Source organism: Papio anubis, chromosome 10 (assembly GCF_008728515.1).
Source record: "Papio anubis isolate 15944 chromosome 10, Panubis1.0, whole genome shotgun sequence".
In the NCBI taxonomy this organism is placed as follows: Eukaryota; Metazoa; Chordata; class Mammalia; order Primates; family Cercopithecidae; genus Papio; species Papio anubis.
In genome coordinates this window covers 35,938,725-35,951,069 of record NC_044985.1, presented here as the reverse complement: position 1 = coordinate 35,951,069, position 12,345 = coordinate 35,938,725, and the positions used below count along the sequence as shown (strand labels likewise).

At 39.6% G+C, this 12,345-nt stretch overlaps 1 protein-coding gene across 2 annotated transcripts in view; it reads left to right on the top strand.

Annotated features, from left to right (window-relative positions):
* Nucleotides 1-5,702, top strand: part of STAM2 (signal transducing adaptor molecule 2) — a 56,972-nt gene extending 51,270 nt beyond the window's left edge. For both annotated transcript variants that reach the window (XM_009182236.4, XM_021923622.2), the window contains one exon: nt 1,804-5,702. In XM_009182236.4, the coding sequence (XP_009180500.2) occupies nt 1,804-2,032 (229 nt within the window). In that variant the 3' untranslated portion in view covers nt 2,033-5,702. The remainder of the gene's footprint in view (nt 1-1,803) is intronic.
* Nucleotides 5,703-12,345: the final 6,643 nt, after the last annotated feature.

The window sequence follows — 12,345 nt, the reverse complement described above, 5'->3', positions numbered from 1 at the left end:
CCGGAGGCTGAGGCAGGAGAATGGCGCAAACCCGGGAGGCGGAGCTTGCAGTGAGCTGAGATCCGGCCATTGCACTCCAGGCCGGGCTACAGAGCAAGACTCGGTCTCAAAAAAAAAAAAAAAAAAAGTTATGTAATTTTTTTATTGAAACTTTTTTTTAGATGGAGCTTTATCACCCAGGCTGGAGTACAGTGGTGTGATCATAGTGCACTGCAGCCTCCAACTCCCGGGCTTAAGGAATCTTCCAACCTCTGCCTCCTGAGTAGCTGAGACCACAGGCACATACTACGCCCAGCTAATGTTTTTAATTTTTTGTAGAGATGGGTATAGTCATGTTTCCTGGGCTGGTCTCAAACCATCCTAGCCCAAGCAATTCTCTCACCTTGGCCTCCCAAAATGCTGGGATTAGAGGCATGAGCCTCTGAGCACAGCCCTAAAACTGCCGGGCGCAGTGGCTCACGCCTGTTTTATTTATATATATATATACACACACACGCACACGTACATATGTATATATATGTATACATATATATACGTGTGCGTGTGTGTGTGTGTGTGTGTATATATATATATTTTTTTGAGACGGAGTCTTGTTCTGTCACCCAGGCTGGAGTGCAGTGGCGCGATCTCGGCTCACTGCAAACTCCGCCTCCCGGGTTCATGCCGTTCTCCCACCTCAGCCTCCCAAGTAACTGGGACTATAGGCGCCCGCCACCACACCCGGCTAATTTTGTTTTTGTATTTTTAGTAGAGACAGGTTTCACTGTTAACCAGGATGGTCTCGATCTCCTGACCTTGTGATCCGCCCGTCTCGGCCTCCCAAAGTGCTGGGATTACAGGCTTGAGCCACCGCGCCCGGCCTATTTTTTTAAGAGAAATGTATGCCATAGTAGTTATAGGAACAAACAAGTCTTGCAATTTGGTGTGATTTTTCAGCTTAGTTTGTGAAATGTCAATAAAGAAATAGTTTCGGAGTATCGTGAGGGTAGATTTTGGGCCCTATGCAGACTACACTGTTTTCCTTTTAAAAGTAGAAAGTCCTTACTGAAGGAAAGCTTGAAAGAGGTTTACAGAGAAGAGGCGGACTTCTTTGTGCTGGATTGGGAGTTGCAGAGGGAGAATATAGGCTAAAAGTGGCATCTTGAGCCAGGACTCCATTCTCATTGCAACTGGCCAAGATTACTTCAGTCAAGAACAGTTTACATCTCCTCAGATGGTTTCTGAATGTTTTTAGTTAGAGATTCTGGAGAAGGGAAGTTAAACTGGTCTTAGAATCTTACATTTTGTTTGTTTTCAAGTACCTCTCTCTTCTTACCAATATAAAAATTACATTAACAAGCTCGGCATGGTGGCTTATGCCTGTAATCCCAACACTTTGAGAGGCCGAGGCCAGAGGATCACTTGAGTCCAGGAGTTTGAGACCATCCTGGGCAACATAGCAAGACCCAGTCTCTACAAAAAGAAATTTTTTAAAATTAGTCTGGACTAATTTAAATCTTTTAAAAATAGCCCCAGCTACTCAGGAGGCTGAGGCAGGAGGATTGCTTGAGCCCAGGAGTTCGAGAATGCAGTGAGCTATGATCTGCACCCCAGCCTGGGCAACAGAGCAAGATCCCATCTCAAAAAAAAAGAAAGAAAATTTGATTAACAGTATTCAATGACTGGAATGATTAAATTGTAATCAGAACAGCAGAGCTACATAAACTTGAAGATGGAAAAGGCATTTTTGTCATGATGATCTCTTAACTGTAACCTAGATATTGCAAAGTAAATATAGTTTTCTTTTTAAAATTTTGTTTGTAGCACTGGACAAGACACTGTTTCCAATCCTACTTACATGAACCAGAACTCTAACCTACAGTCAGCTACTGGTACAACTGCTTACACTCAGCAAATGGGGATGTCTGTGGATATGTCATCTTATCAGAACACTACTTCCAATTTGCCTCAACTGGCAGGCTTTCCGGTGACAGTTCCAGCTCATCCAGTTGCACAGCAGCACACAAATTACCATCAGCAGCCTCTCCTTTAGAAACAAAGCAAGCATTTTCTTGAAAGCCTTCATAAGTGTATTATTCAATCCTTGTGATACCAACCTGAAAATATTAAAACTTTTTTTCCTCTTAACTCGAAAGGACCATGAATAAATAAAGCACAAAAACCTCTCTTACTCTACAAGGCCATAAAGGTTTTTTTTTTCAGTCCGGTTTGTTTGAAGTCAATCTTTTGATCAGAGGCAGCTTAAAGATGCTTTCAGTTAGTTTTGTCTTACTTTCAGTTTTCTCTACATAAATCTAGATACCCTTTAAGTAGCCTTATGACACTAAACAGTATGAGATAGGAGTATTAAAATATTGTTTTAAGGAAACCACTGTTTCCCCCTAAAATGTCATAAGAGCACTGAAGAACTTGAAATATTTTTTTTCAGAGTTTCTCACACACTGTTATTTTAAAAGCCTAACTTTTGTGTGTGTAAGCATTTAGCTTGCCAGCATATTTCTTTTTGGCTCCTTAAATTGCAGTTGTGTTTGCAGTATTGTCACTTTTGCTCTCGCTGTTACGTTAAATAATAATTAGCATATAATTGTCTACAGAAGCAAGAGCAATCTGGAAGGAACAAAAATGTTTTCTGTGATTAACAGTGAAGACCTTGTAAATGCAGATGTGTGATAAAGCATTTAGTCAGTCCCCCAAACAGTCATGCCAACTGTGAAGGATTATCCCACGAAACATTTCCATTCCCTGAGGAAAAACATTTTCTTTCCTATATGTATCTCTGGTATTTACAGTTGTCACTAATAACCTTTTCAGGTGACTTTGGCTATTCCTAATGAAGATATGGTTCATTTGTTTTCCTTCCTGGAATGTGGTGTGCACAGATGCTGCATACGCTTTTTATGGGAGTGCGTGTGAATTTGAGCCATGAGACATTCCTAATAATTTGTTGTGAGATATACCAAGCATGGATGATAAGTGTGTTTTTAGTGATGTGTTGTTTTTTTAAAGAAGTCAAATCACTTGCACCATTGCTAAGCTGTCAACATACCAAGCTGTTGGAAAAAATTGACGATTTCTTTCAGAAGTAATTCTCAGCCTGTGCAATAATAGCAGATGATGACTTCATAGAAGGTGACAGATTGATACGGAGGCTATTGAAGCAGTTTTTCTGCAGCCTGCATTTTGAGTTAGTTTATAGTGCTAATAGATTCTATATAACTGTGGGAGTTTGGTAGTAAACAAATAGGGATTGTTTTCTCTCCTAAAAATTTGCACACTACTTCATTATCTACCAACTTTTTACATATTGGAAAATAGAAATTGCAAATACATATGCATATGGAAACATATTCAGACTGGGAAAAACAATGGACATTAGTTTTTAAAAAGTTACTTACATGGAAGCAAGATTTCTATATTTGTGTTTTTAAAGAAAGCTGTTAGTCTTTCTACTAAATCCATTTCAAGCTAATTCTCTGAAAATGTTGCCGTTTATCTACAGAAATTTGATTATAAATATGTTCCTTTTTCAAAGAAACTATCCTAGAACAAAATAGTCTATATGGTACGTGATCTACATTTAAGTGGAAAAATTAGCAGTATTTGAAAGCTCAGTTTATGTCATTAACTTCAGATACAAATAACTGAACAGAAAGTTTTAACCTTTAATATTTCATGTTCTGTTTTTGAGTATTTTCCTTTATGTTAATTCACTTATATACTTCTGAGTGGCACCTTACTTTTTGGAAACAAATCATCTGTTCTTTACAAAATAATAATTTTTAAAAAACATTTTAAAAAATCCAAAGATGCTCTTGATAATAGTCAACATTTGCATATATATGGAATTTCTTACATTTTTCTCCCAAACTGTATTTAATAAACTTATTTTAATGTTTGTGTATTTCATGTATAATTGTGATCTCAGTTATAAAAGCTTAATTCAGCATGTTTTTGAGCCAGTATAAATACTGCACACCCACTAAATTGGGATCAGCCATTATAAATAATGTAGTTTTAGAATAATAAAACGTGACATATATATATATAGTATATATTGGCATTTATCGGTGAAAGTTTATACATGCAGAAGTTTTTTTTCCCTCTTAAATTAAAAATTATTTTTTGCCATATGTAATAAATTTTGTGTTGCAGGCTGTCGAAAGATAAAAATGATTTTAAATCTGTGTACTGATGATTCTTTCGGTGTTAAGAAACACAGGGTTATTTTCTTTCCTTTTTATGAGCTTATGGATTCTATTTATATTAAGACCTGTTTATGATTGTTTTCTGCCAAAGGAATTGTCTAACTTCAGATTTCTACATTGGTTTCATACTTACTGTTTTATATCAGAAATAAAAAAATAGCTTCTGCTTTTTCATATGAAATCTTGGTACATCAGAAAGAATTCCTGAAAATTTATAATAGAATGAATTTTATTAATGTAGAAAAATACCCTGGGGTGTTAAAATATATGAAGTGTGGGATATATTCTTATAGTTTGTAAAATGTAGTCAATCAATATTGTCTTCTAGTTTGGTAATTTATTTATAAAATTACTTAAACATTAGGTAATTATATTTGTTAGGATTTGAAATTATTTGTAGTTAAATTGTCATGCTATTTGAAATAATTGATACTTGACTACGTAATACATTTTACTGTATGTTTTGAAGATGATTATAATTTCAGCTTTCAAAATGTAAAAAATCAATTTTAAATGTTTTAAAAACATATAGCTTAGGGATTTTTTTAAAAAGGCTTTCTTAGTAAAAAACATAAATTTAAAAGCTCCTGAGTTCTAGGAGAGGGCTTATTGAATTGTTATGAGAAAGCTGAAGTTACTTTAACAAGTAATAAATTATAAATAGCACTGATCTATAATGCTTTATTTCTATCAGAAGGTACTTTTTCTTCATTCATCATCAGTTTTAGCCAGTAAATAAATGGGAATACTTACTTTTAGAGATTTGATTTTTTTCTTGTTGTTTGGTTTAGTTTTCTTTCAAAAATTAAAGGTATATTTCTGAAAGTTTTCCCCAGAGGCCAGATACAGTGGCTCATGCCTGTAATCCCAGCACTTTGGGAGCCTGAGGTGGGAGGATTGCTTGAGGCTAGGAGTTTGAGACCAGCCTGGCAACATGGCAAGACCCCATCTCTGCAAAAATTTTAAAACTTAGCCAGGTGTGGTAGTGTACCTGTAGTCCCAGCTAGTCAGTAGGCTGAGGTGGGAATATTGCTTGAGGCTGCAGTGAGGTGTGATCACACTACTGCACTCTGGCCTGACAGAGTGAGATCCTGTCTCAAAAAGAAACTTCCCCAGAAGAAGAATTCAAATTTTATCAAGCTGAATTAAAATTTGAGTCTTTTTAAAAAATCTTACTGTGTCAAAAGAGGCATTATATTGCTTATGTGATATAGTGAATAGCGTCCCTCCAAATTTCATGTACACCTGGACTGTCACAATGTGACTTTACAGTAGCCACCCCCCACCCCCACCCTTATCTGTGGTGGATACATTTGCAAGATCCCCAGTGGATGACTGAAACCGCAGATAGTACTGAACCTTATATATACTGTTTGTTTTCTTATGCATACGTACCCCTATGATAAAGTTTATGAATTTGGCACTTAAATTAACAGCAGAACTAATAAGATGAAATAGTTGTGACAATATACTCTAATAAAAATTATTTAAAATGTATGAAGTGTTTATTTCGGACTATGGTTTAATTAGGGTAACTGAAAGTATAGAAAGTGAAATCGTGGGCCGGGCGTGGTGGCTCACGCCTGTAATCCCAGCACTTTGGGAGGTCACGAGTTTGAGACCAGCCTGGCCAACATGGTGAAACCTTGTCTCTTACTAAAAATACAAAATTAGCTGTGTGTGGTGGCACATAACTGATCACAGCTACTTGGGAAGCTGAGGCAGGAGAATCACTTGAACCTGGGAGGCGGAGGTTGCAGTGAGCCAAGATCACGCCATTGCTCTCCAGCCTGGACAAACAAGAATGAAACTCCATCTCAAAAAAAAAAAAAAAAAAGTGAAATCCTGGTTAAGGGTGAACTACTGTATTTGGAAATAGGGTCTTTGCAGATATCATTAGTTAAGGATCTTGAGGCAAATTTATCCTGGATTTAGGGTGGGCCCTAAATCCAATGCCTAGTGTCCTTACAAGAAGAGAAGACACACACAAATGAAAAGAGGCCATGTGAAGGCGGCAGTGAAAGTTACAGTTATGCTGCCAGAGGGCAAGGACTACCTGGAATCACCAGAAGTTGGAAGAGGCAAAGGATTCCTCCCTCCATAGAGCCTTCAGAGGGAGCGTGGCCTTGCTAACACCTTGATTTCAGACTCCAGAAATGTGAGAGAACAAATTTCGGTTGTTTAATTGTTACAGCAGTCCTGGGGAATTCAGACGTGGGTAAAAGTGTACAGTGAAATCTGAGTACCAAGCACTCAAGACTTTGATAAGATTGCTTAGAACTGACGCAGGAATTCTGAGAAAGATGTCTGTAGTCCGGTGGCAGTCTTTTTATTTTTGCTAAACTATAATGATATTGCATGGGTAGATGAAACTAAGACCTCTGTTAATCCCATAATCCTATTTCTTGATTTTTAAATACCACATCTACATTTCAACAATTGATTTCATTATGCCAGAGGTGTTTACAGTTAGTAAGATTATAACTGACTTGCATTTTCATCTGCTCCTCTGCTCATCCTGAGCAGTAGTTATTGAATGACAGGAGAAATGTCGAAAGCCAAACAGAGATGAAGAAGAAACAAAAAAACTGGATGGATATTCCCCCTCAAAAGCTACTCAAGAATGGAGGTTTGGTCTTGTTCTTAGCTTTACACCATTTTATATCCTAATAAAGGCTTTCCAGTTGGCTGGGTGTTGTGGCTCACCCTGTAATCCCAGCACTTTGGGAGGCCGAGATGGGAGGATTGCTTGTGGCCTGGAGTTGGAGGTCTGCCTGGTCAACCACATCTCTTTAAAAAAAAAAAAAAAAAAAAAAAACTCTTTAAAAAAAAAAAAAAAAGTTTTCCAGTACCTTTACACTAAGTCAGTGACATACTGATTACATTTTGGTCTCAGGAGCTGACTACTTCTTTAAAAAAATTGAGGTGAAATTCACATAAAATTAACCATTTTAAAATGAACAGGTCGGTGGCATTTTGCCATTAAAAGTAATGGCAAAAACTGCAGTTACTTTTGCACCAACCTAATAATACATTCACAGTGTTGGGCAGGCACAACTGCCTTCTTTTTTCAGATGTTTTTGCAGTTTTTTTGTGTGTCTGGCTTATTTAATGTTTTTGCAGTTCATTTTTATTGTAGCATGTACTTCATTTCATTTATGACAATAATACTCCATTGTATATATCACAATTTGTCTTTTCTCTTTTTTTTTTTTTTTTTTGAGACGGAGTGTCGCTCCTTCACCCAGGCAGTACTGCAGTGGCGCGCTCTCAGCTCACTGCAAGCTCCACCTCCCGGGTTCATGCCATTCTCCTGCCTCAGCCTCCCAAGTAGCTGGGACTACAGGTGCCCGCCACCACGCCCAGCTAATTTTTTTTTTTGTTTTGTATTTTTAGTAGAGACGGGGTTTCACTGTGTTAGCCAGGATGGTCTCGATCTCATGACCTTGTGATCTGCCCACCTCGGGGCCTCCCAAAGTGCTGGGATTACAGGCGTGAGCCACCGCGCCTGGCCTGTTTGTTCATCTTTTGGTGAATACTTGTGCTATTTTTACTTTTTTTTTTTTTTTCCTTTTGAGACGGAGTCTCACTCTCTCACCCAGGCTGGGGTGCAGTGGCATGATCTCAGCTCACTTCAAACTCTGCCTCCTGGATTCAAGTGATTACCCTGCCTCAGCCTCCTGAATAGCCGGGATTAACAGATGCGTGCCACCACGCCCGGCTAATTTTTGTATTTTTAGTAGAGATGGGGTTTTGCCATGTTGGCCAGGCTGGTCTAGAACTCCTGACCTCAGGTGATCTGCCCGCCTCAGCCTCCTGAAGTGCTGGGATTACAGGCATGAGTCACCGCGCCCAGCCTACTTTTACTTTTTGTTGTGAAGGGTGCTGTGAATATGTGTGTGTACATGTGTATGAATACCAGTTTCCAATTCTTTTAGATACATAAGAGTAGAAGTACTGGGTCATATGGTAGTTCTACATTTAACTTTTTGAGGAACTACCAAACTTTTCCACAGCGGAACCATTTTACATTTCCACCAGCAATGCACAAGGCTTCCAATTTCTCCACATCCTCACTGACATTTGCTAATTTCCTTTTTTTTTATTATTATAGCCATGCTACTGGGTGTGAAGTTGATAAAGTTGATACCTCATTGTGGCTTTTATTTGCATTTTCCTAATGACCAGTGATGTTGAGCATCTTTTCATATGTTTATTAGCCACTTAGGTATCTTTTTTTTTTTTTTTTTTTTTTTTGAGGCAGTGTCTTGCTCTGTTGCCCAGGCTGGAGTGCAGTGGTGTGATCTCAGCTCACTGCAAGCTCCGCCTCCTGGGTTCACGGCATTCTCCTGCCTCAGCCTCCTGAGTAGCTGGGACTATAGGCACCCACCACCTCGCCTGGCTAGTTTTTTTTTTGAGACGGGGTTTCACTGTGTTAGCCAGGATGGTCTGGATCGCCTGACCTCATGATTCGCCCACCTCAGCCTCCTGAAGTGCTGGGATTACAGGCGTGAGCCACTGCACCCAGTCTGGTATCTTCTTCAGAGAAGTCCTTTGCCCATTGTTTTTGTTGTGTTTTGAAGTGGAGTCTTGCTGTGTTGCCCAGCCTGGCCTGATCTCCTGGGCTCAAGTGATCCTTCTGTCTCAGCCTCCCCTGGAGCTGCCTTTGCTCATTTTGTAATCAAGTTTTTTGTCTCTGTTGTTGAGTTGTTTTGATAATGTTCTTTGACACACCAAAGCTTGAAATTTTGGTTAGGTCTAGTTTATTTCCTCTTTTATTGTTCTTTTTTTTTTTCTTTTTTTTTTTTTAGTATTGCTCTTGCTTTTGGTGTTATGTCTAAGAATCCATTGCCAAATCTAAGGCCATGAGTATTTCCTTTGTTTTCTTCTAAGACTATTATGGTTTTAGCTCTTATAATTAGGTTGTGGATCCTTTTGAGTTAATTTTTGTACATGGTATGAGGTATTGGGTCCAACTTTAGTTTTTTGCATATTGGTATCGAGTTGTGCCAGTACGATTTGTTGAAAAGACTCTGCTTTTACCAGCTACTTTTTGACACTGCTATAACATACCCTAGTGATGGTCAGTTCTAGGACCTAGGTTTTCCAGCTGTGATGCATCAAACCCATAGGCGTATAATTTGCACTTCTAAGAGAGGACAGCTTCGTCCTAATCTGATTATGTTTATCATACACCTGAAGGGGAGACAATGCTATCTTGTTAGGATATAGCTTTCCGTGGTGTCTAGGAACAGATATGTTAGGTGTCAGTGTAGAGATAGTTCTTAATTGTCACATAGATATGTTCTCCAAGCAACTTCAGACATGTACTGTATTGTGAAAAGTGCATTGTCTAAATAGAAAAAAGAAACTTAGACTTTGTGCCCTAGCCAAAAATAATCTTCATACTTCTGGGAAACCCTCTCCAGAGATTTTCATCTACATGTTATTGGTCAGAACTGTGTGAAAGGACTACTCTTAGCTGGACATGCCTTTGGGAAGTGAGAATTTTGCTTTCCATCCTGTATATAGAGAAGGTAAAGGAGAAGATTGGGAAAATGCAGAGTGAAACAATTGTTGATAGTAATCTGCCACAGAGACAGACCTGTTGAAATGTGTTTACACCATGGTGTTACTATTTTGTGTGACTGATAAATTTGAAGTTGCATTGGTTGTTGCAATTCCATGACCAAATAAACTCTTAAGATTCTCTAACAAAAGCATACCATACCATAGTTTTTAGTCAGTGGAGGCTAGAAATAACATATTTACATCTGACCTCACATAACCGGGACTTTTTTAAAAAAACACTTTCTTGGGAGACACAGAGAAAGCCCTGGAAAAGAAGACAGAGTTAAAAGCTTCAAACTGCCCCTGTCTCTCTATTTTGAAACAGATGAAAAAGAGTTACTAGCATTCATTAATTTATTCAATAACATAATTATTATACACTGGGGATGCTAAGAATTTGCATTTCCAGCCAGGCGCGGTGGCTCACGCCTGTAATCTCGGCACTTTGGGAGGCCGAAGCGGGTGGATCGCGAGGTCAGGAGATCGAGGCCATCCTGGCTAACACGGTGAAACCCCATCTCTGCTAAAAATACAAAAAATTAGCCGGGCGAGGTGGCAGGCTCCTGTAGTCCCAGCTACTCGGGAGGCTGAGGCAGGAGAATGGCACGAACCCGGGAGGCGGCGCTTGCAGTGAGCCGAGATCGCGCCACTGCCCTCCAGCCTGGGGGACAGAGCGAGACTCCATCTCAAAAAAAAAAAAAAAAATTGTGCATTTCCAAGCCAAAGTTATATGTGTGGTTTCACCATGCACTAACTAGTTTCATAACATCAGACATTGCTGTTTGATTTTAAAACCACTTTTATATACATTATCTTTGAATTCTCATAGTTCCTGTTAGGTAGAAAAGTAGGTGAAGAGGTTAAATAGCTTTCACATGTCCCGTGCAGTGACAAAGCGGGAAATACAACCTAGGCTCTATTTGATGCTGAGAATGTGTCCTCACTGTACTAATGTGACTGTTAACTAGAAATAATTTCTTTATTAAGGTTGTCAGAATCTTTCAGCTCCCTTTCCCACAACTCACTAAGATGGATGGGGCTGCAAAGGGCTCACACAGGTATAAAATGCCTTCAGATATGAGAATGCTAATGCAAGGAAGAGCATTAGAGTGGATGGATCTATTTAATGTGTACATTGTAGTACAGTTAGCTCTGTCACAGATGACTGATGAGAACAAAGCTTGATGCAAACAGACTGGCTCTTTCTGAGAATCCATGTGGTTCTGTCACACAGGATGGGTCAAACATCCGGCAAATGGGCAAAGGCTTCAGAGTACTGTTTTCTGAACAGAAGAGAGCTGAATTCAAGGAGCTGCTGTGAGGAAAAAGCAGGTGACTACTTGAGGCTAATTTGGTTGTGAGGACAGTAGTTCTAAGTTGAAGCCCACACACATAGCCTGATTTCTCCAAGAACCAAGAACCAAGATTACTGAGAAAACAATTCTAGCCTTTGCCAGGGTTCTGTTTTATTTTGGATGATGGCCAGACTCTAGAATCACATGTTAGGGTCTTCATGAGCCCCCGTTAGCAGCTTTTCTAACCTCTTGTTCACTCTCACATACTCTCTAGACTCTAGCCACCAAACCCAACCCAAAATTCCACAGGTGACAATTTGACTTTTTCTGTGCCTGTTTGGCCCTGTTATTTTTTTTTCTGCCCAGAATACTTTTGTTCACCTAATAAATTATCCTTTCAAGTGTTAGCCCAAATTTCACTGATCCCAAAACCATGCCGTGGTTCTGAAGTATCTTGTAACAGTGTTATAGTGGTTGCCCTGTCACCTCAGAATGTAGTTTGGCTCACTCAGCATGCATTTCCAACCATCCCCTTACTTAGATTCCTCTGCAAGGAAGTCAGTAGGCAAGATAATAGTACTTGCCTTCCCAGACTGTTGCAGCCAAGGGTAGCCACATAACATGGTTTTGGCCAATAAGATTTAGCTCAGAGTTCCTGGGGAGGACTCCCTAGGATGAAATAAAAAACTTTTAAAGAAAAGGCTCTTTACACTTCTGGATTAGAAAGCAGGTGTAATCCCAGGAGATAGAGCAACCATGTGACTATGAGAAAGAAAGTGACGATGGCTCAGAAATACTGAAGGTGTCTGGCTGCTTGATGACATCTTTGAGTGGCTATTCCGTTCTAGACTGTCTTCCTCTGGACTTCTTCATATGTGACAAGGGAAAAAAAGCCCCTATCGTCTGTTACCCTTATTGGTCTAAACTATAGTTGGAACAGTTTTTTTCTTTTTTTTTTGAGACGGAGTCTCGCTCCCTCTCCTAGTCTGGAGAGCAGTGGCGTGATCTCGGCTCACTGCAAGCTCTGCCTCTCGCGTTCACGCTATTCTCCTGCCTCAACCTCCCGAGTAGCTAGGACTACAGGCGCTTGCCACCACGCCCGGCTAATTTTTTGTACTTTTTTTAGTAGAGATGGGGTTTCACCGTGTTAGCCAGGATGGTCTTGATCTCCTGACCTCGTGACCCACCTGCCTCGGCCTCCCAAAGTGCTGGGATTACAGGCATGAGCCACCGTGCCTGGCTGGTACAGTTTTGCTATTTGAATCTGAAAGCAT